The sequence below is a fragment of the Pygocentrus nattereri genome, chromosome 22, assembly GCF_015220715.1.
Source record: "Pygocentrus nattereri isolate fPygNat1 chromosome 22, fPygNat1.pri, whole genome shotgun sequence".
Lineage (NCBI taxonomy): Eukaryota > Metazoa > Chordata > Actinopteri > Characiformes > Serrasalmidae > Pygocentrus > Pygocentrus nattereri.
In genome coordinates this window covers 20802553-20809552 of record NC_051232.1, presented here as the reverse complement: position 1 = coordinate 20809552, position 7000 = coordinate 20802553, and the positions used below count along the sequence as shown (strand labels likewise).

Sequence of the window (7000 nt, the reverse complement as noted above, 5' to 3'; positions counted from 1 at the left end):
ATAACGGCTGTCGGGCCTACGTAGATCTGTTCACCTTTGATTGGTTGAATAATCGAACCCTTATGCCACTATCAATACTTGATTTCTCTCTCCAGTGCATTGGGCAATGTTATAATTGAGTCCTCTGGCACTGTTTTATCTTTATGGTCTCCACTCCAGACTGAATGTGACCTGAGCCTAAAGTGACCACATCATCAGCCGGATAACGGGGAGATAAAGGTTCTCCTTCGCTTTAAAAGGAAGGAGAGAAGGAACGGGAGATTCACCTTCAGCACTCCTCTTTCTCTGCATCGTTCACTTTGTCCCTCGCTCCAAGACAGCTAACATGGCCTTCAACGGCACGTGGAAGATTGATCGCAACGACAACTATGACAAGTTCATGGAGCAGATGGGTAAGTGTGGCCATACTAGTGGTCAAAGAAGTAAACCCTATAATTGTGTGCTCACTGTGTGTGTGTGGTGTTTCACTTAATGGATGGGTTAAATGCAGAGGTGAAAGAGTCTCGTAATCTAATCTTACGAATGTGAATATATTTCACACTTCAGTTGTCTTTTCCACAATAAGCAGCTCCATAGTGACAGGAATTGTGTTCTGAAGCCTCAGAAACTATTACAGTGTATTCAACAATAAAGGCAGCATGGAGCTTTTTATATGGTGAAACCCTCACAAGCTCACAGAAAGCTCCAATTCCACATTGCTTTTGTTGGAAGAAAACCTCGTATTTACAAACGGCAACTTTACAGGAGAAGCAAAAAAAACTACTTTAATTTTAATGTAAGTCAAAGAAACCAGTCAAATTTTTTTATTCGATTCATCATGAAATCGCATATATCAGATACAATGAAAAGGGTAACAGCCATTTCCAAAAAGGTTTTCTTCCAACAACAGCGACACACTGATCCAGTACTGACGAAGCGTGGACATGCGCACTCACCAACTACTCTGAAGGTAGATTTTAATCAGGTAAAGGTGACAAAGGCAAACACTCTGAATGGATGACTGAAGAGAACTTATGTACTACAGGATTAAAGAAGCAAGATCACATTATCATTTCATATCAATAAGAGTTACATAAACATACGCCTCGTTTGGTTTGCTGCCATGGATCTGATGATGGAAAAATTGGTGTGTTCTGTGTTGTGATTGGAAAGCTGCACATGAGCGAGGCAATAATAATGATCTTTGGCTTTGGGCCTATTGTGCTGTAAGTATTGTGATCTGAACTCCAGATGAACTTATTTGAGTATTTACTACAGGATGTTCCAGGATCTAGGAATATATATTCTGTGTGTTTGCAGGTATTAACCTAATGAAGAGGAAGTTGGCAGAGCACGATAACCTGAAGCTAATTATCGAGCAGAACGGGGACAAATTCACCATTAAGGAGTCAAGCACGTTCAGGTCTAAAGACATTGAGTTTACTCTTGGAGTGCAGTTCGATTATTCTCTCGCTGACGGCACTGAATTGACTGTAAGTAATCAATAACCAATAATCATCACCATTTAAAAACTTTCTGTTGGAACAAAAATCTTGCATCTCTACAAAAGTAACAGTACAAAAAAAACTGCTTCGCTATTAACACCAAGTTAATATAACAAGATTTTATTTTAATTTTAATTATTTTATTTTACCAAAAACAGTCACAATTCATTTTTACACAACTATACAACGTCTCTTTGTTCCTATACAATTAAACAGGCTGTTTTGTTACTGTGCTGCTGTGCTTTTACGGCTGATGTAAGTAAATAAGCTCTGTTCTGATTGGCTGTGTGTCATTCAAAAAGGCAGTGTGGGCTAAAACACCGTTTTTTATTCAGTGTGAGTGGGTGGGGCTAAACTACTGTAGGCTGAATAGGTGATATATAAATGTGATGGTTTTTGTGACATCACAGAAGCAGTGAATTCAATGTTTTTGCAGTTTAGTTTTCATAAATTAAGTGTAGGCACTGAAGAGTGAACAGTATGTTATGGAACTTTTAGCAACGTTTAATCACACATCAAAGACTTATTTTTAAAAAGTGAGAAAAAAATCCTGCTTTTCATAACCTTTAAGTCATTCTGGATTATTTGTATTTCTATTGGTCCAATTTTAACATGGTTTTAGGGGCAGCTGGTATTTTTACATTGTTTCAAAAAAAGAAAAAGACAAAATTAGAGATACAAGATTGAGTGGTCGATCGAGATCGAGTTATATAATAACATAATTACAGGGCTGTAAATGTATGATGTCAACAACTCAATTGAATGATTTAATTCTAATTCTAATTATTATGATCATAAAGATTAGCATTTTTATCAACTTTTGTAGAGTTTTCTAGCTTTGCTATCTGTACTACAAATGCATACTAACACAATGAGTAACGTGCATGTGACGTGACGTGCATAGGCGTGTAATATGCACATGGCATTCATACAGTACTGATATGGTCTTTACGCCAAAGTTGACCTGTCTAATGTTTGTGTGTCTCAGGGAGCGTGGGTGATGGAGGGAGATGTACTGAAGGGTACCTTCACCAGGAAGGACAACGGCAAAATCCTGACCACCACCAGAGCGCTAGTGGGAGGAGAGCTGGTACAGGTAAGAGGCTGAAATGGAAACACTTGAGAATTAATTTAATAAACGCTTAAATATGCACTTGCCAGGAAAAAGAGTACATGTGATATTTTTGTAAAAAATCATAGAAGCATGGTACGGCACAGTTTGCTGCTCTGTATTTAAAATATGTGGGTCACTGAAACATAAATAAAGCATACTTTGGCTTTTTATTGTAAAGGTTGCACAAAATAAACACAACAATTGATAATCCAAAAAAAGGATAGAATGATTAATATATGGTTTTACAATAGAGACGCTCAACTGACCGTTAACAGCTGTGAAGAAATCAGAATTTGATAACATACAGTACATGTATGCAAATCATCACAGTGGATTGCTAAAATGCATAACTTTCTAACAATGACATCAGCTTTATAATTTGTCCAGTGTGTATACATGATCTGTTTTGGCTAAGTAATTAGATAACTTGCGTGACGCATCTGTTAGCAATGTCTCAGCCCTTTTTAAAGTTGTTGAAGTAAGGCGGATACTATATACCCAACACTTCAAATAATTTCCTTTGTCTTGTATTGTAAGGCTCCAAACAAAGCAGTGTCACTTAGATTAAGTAAGAGTTTAAAATCTCAGAGTTGCTGCAATCGGACAATTTATTGACCTAACTGCACACGTTACACAGTCTACCACTGACGAGTCTCACCTCCTATATATAAACAAATATAAAAACAATTTCCAAATTTTCCAAAGTTTTAATCTTAAATTCCAAAAAAGGGATCAGTGAAATGAATGTGGTAGATGCCTGCTATGTGACTCTGCCAAATAAATAAAGTCTGCAAAACAAAGTTTCTCACCAGCTGATCTGGGAGTTTATCACACATTCAAAATCTTTAGGACAGACAAATCTAAAATTGCACCGGGTATCACAACTGAAACGAGAAAGAGAAGAGGGGTAGATACACTGCCAATCTATGTTGGTCTATTTCACATGGCACCCGGATATTCTTTCGTGTTACAGCATCTGGATTCAGGCACACTATGTTTAGATTAAAACTTGTGAAAATTTGTGCAAGCAAGGTATTTTTTTGCTCTTGGGCTCTTCCTACTGTTGCAGTGCATTTCATTCTTACAACACTGTCATAAATACAAATATGTGGGCTGAAGGATACAGAATCCGACTCTCCTTCGCATATACGCATATCACCAGGCACACGGACACTACAGATTATTCGCAAATTTTATGTTTGTGTAAATAAGATCTGTAGTGTCTGTGTGACTGGTGACGTGCGTGCAAGCGAAGGAGAGTCGGATTGTGCCAGTGAGACGGAATTCTGCACAACACCAACAAAGACTTTATCAGAAGAAAAAGAACCATGTCGACTTAGAAGGTAGAGTAATATTACAGGATTTTATTAGTTGTGCAAACTTTCTAGGCTTATTTGGTGTGAGACTGAAAAAGACTGATTGAATTTTTTGGCATGAGGTGAATTTTTTTTTTGCATGCTAGCCTGAAACGAGATTCAGCTTCTGTGGTTAGATGAGTTTTGGCATCCAGAGAAAACTACTAAACGCCATGAGACGGGAGTACAACGTCAAGGTTGAAGCCTACGCTGCAATCTTTCATAAATAATACTGACAGGGATGAACACTCTGCTGTTGGATTGCCGTTTTCCCATTAGCTGTTAGACTGTCTTGCATCCTTTTATCCCCTTTACTCTCACCAATGAGTAAAAGTCTTACTCGTCAGATTTACTCGTCAGGTCTCCTGCTCACTTCTTATTTCCTCCTATGTCCTCTTCTGCCTTTTCACAGCCTCTGCTACGATGGCCGTTATGAAAATACCGAGCTAAACACTAAAAGTGTTGAAAGTTTATCATAATTCCATTTTTTTCAACTCTATTCACTCAATCATCATCTCCAATTGTTAGATTGCCACTTTTGTAGCAAGACCGCCCCTCTCCAGAATCATAACTTCAAAAGGAGCTAACACAGCTAACAATAGCTAACTACACTATGTGAAAACAGCTAACTCTAGCTAATTCTGCTAACTGAAAAAAGCTAACAATAGCTGGTAAGTGAACAGCTAACACTAGCTACATATGCTAACTGAAATTACCAAACACTAGCTAACTCTGTTAAGTGAAAATAGCTAACACTAGCTACATATGCTAACTGAAAATAAGGAATGGCCAGACCTCACCCTCCCTGTCGATTCAGCACCCACCTAGTGGACTAAGGTAGCAACTGTTTAAAGCTTGGCCTTTGCTTCTAAAACTGGACTAAGCAACAGAACAGCATCACTAGTTTATCAAAAATGTCTCAAATGCATCGATATCATCTATTTTAACAGTTATTTTTATAGTTGTCAAGTACCAGCGATCTTTGTTCTACATAACTTAGTGTAATGGATCTATATTATTGTTAATATCTTCCATTATGACAGAGGCAAACTGTAAAGCCAACAATTGAAATTTTATAGAAGTTTAATTTCACATTTCTGTGCTCCAAACTTTAAAACTCTCAGATCACAATGCAAAGATGACTCGGTCACCTTTCAGAATTTTTCAAGCTTCATGGTCTTTGGTGTTTTCTCTACACAGAGCTACAACTATGAAGGTGTTGATGCCAAAAGGATTTTCAAGAAGGCATAAAGGAAGTGGACAGTACAGAAATCGGAGACTGTAGGTGGCTTTTTCATGAACAAGAAGGATCGTGCAGTTTTTGGAGCAGATTGTACATAAAACTGTCATTTGTTTTCATTAACTGTTGCCTTGCAAATAAATGTATAGATATTTTTACTTTATCCTGGTATTGTCTGTTACTGGTACAACCCGGTCTAGGTCAGGCCGTAACAATATGAATAGAGTGAGATGTGGTGATATGAGTGAAGAGACGAAACACCAAATGCAACTATTAAATTCAAGACTGTATTATGTGGCTAATACAAATACAAACAGTTGATTGACACACCAGCAACAAGAAATGGCCCGGTCCAAAACAACAAACGAACCCATGGAATGGATCAGCAGCAAGGTCCGGTAGCGGAAAGGGAATCTGGAATGAGTACAAAAACACACAAACCAACCAAAAACACAAGGCATAAACCCCCCATAAGTGTGAGCCCATTCACACAACAAAACAAAACCTCAGCATCTAGAAAGAGTGTCAGCAACAATATTATTAGTCCCCTTCTTGCGAACGATAGTGAGATTAAAACCTTGGAGTATTAGGGACCAGAGCATCAGACGTTTATTGGTGTTAGACATGCGATGGAGAAATACTAGGTTATGATCTGTGAAAACTGTAAGAGGAGCCGAACCACTATCAAGGTAAACCTCAAAGTGTTGCAGTGCAGGGAGGAGCGCAAGGACTTCCTTCTCAGTAGTACTGTAGAATAACTGATGCTTAACAAACTTCCTTGAAAAGTAGCAAAGGGGATTGTCAATACTAAGGGTGTCCTCTTGTAGGAGGACTGCACCAGCCCTGGTACCACTGGCATCTACTTCCAATTTAAATGGCCTATTATAGTCAGGTGTGGCTAGAACAGGGGAGCTACTTAAAGCTTTCACAGACTCAAACACAGACTGGCGCGCAAGGGACCCAACAAAAGGATGTTTTTTTACAGAGGAGATTGGTGAATGGCAAAACAAAGTCAGAAAAATTCTTGCAAAAGCAACGAACATTTAACATTTAAGCTCACGTTGTGTTTGCAGCTTGTACTTTATCATCTAAGGGTCGCACCATGCCATCACCAACAACTTTGCCAAGTTAGGTGACCACACTTTTCTAGGTTTAGCACAAGGGAGGCATCTCATAATCTAGTAAATACTTTTTGTTTCCAGCAGCTGCATATGGTGTTCCCAGGTGTCCGAATAAACAATGATGTCATCAAGATGGGCATCACAATTTGGCACGTCTCCTAGAAAAATAGTCATGAGGCGTTGGAAAGTAGCTGTGGCATTTCCTAAACTGAAAGTCATTACGGTATACTGCAGGAATGTATCTGGGGTAGCAAATGCAGAGATGTCAGAGGCACCAGAGAGGTTAGGCGAACCTGCCAAGAGCCTTTCAGTAGGTCTAGTTTGGTCACAAACTTGGCAGAGCCAACACGATCAACACAATCTTCCATTCATGGTAGAGGAAAAGAATCTGGGACTATAATGGCGTTTACTTTTCTGTAATCTGTGCAAAACCTGTACGTTGTGTCAGGTTTCGGGACAAGAAGGCAAGGGGAACACCATGGGCTGTTACTGGGAACTGCATATCTGTTTTCCAGTAAGTACTCAGTTTCTTGCTGTAAGAAAGAACGTTTATGTGGGCTAACACAGTATGGGTGCTACCTAATTGGTGGATGTCCGTTGACATCAATATTGTGCTGAAGCTTCCCTGTGATACATTGTAACGCGTGAGAGTTAGAAAGGCAAGTACAAGGGGCATATTCACTAAC

At 38.9% G+C, this 7000-nt stretch overlaps 1 protein-coding gene across 1 annotated transcript; it reads left to right on the top strand.

Annotated features, from left to right (window-relative positions):
- Positions 1–235: 235 nt before the first annotated feature.
- LOC108440424 (fatty acid-binding protein, intestinal-like) lies at positions 236–5356 on the top strand. Its single transcript, XM_017719284.2, has 4 exons — positions 236–392; positions 1300–1472; positions 2473–2580; positions 5154–5356. The coding sequence occupies exons 1-4, from the start codon at positions 326–328 to the stop codon at positions 5202–5204; spliced, it is 399 nt and encodes a 132-aa protein (XP_017574773.1). The 5' UTR covers positions 236–325; the 3' UTR covers positions 5205–5356.
- The last annotated feature ends 1644 nt before the right edge of the window (positions 5357–7000 follow it).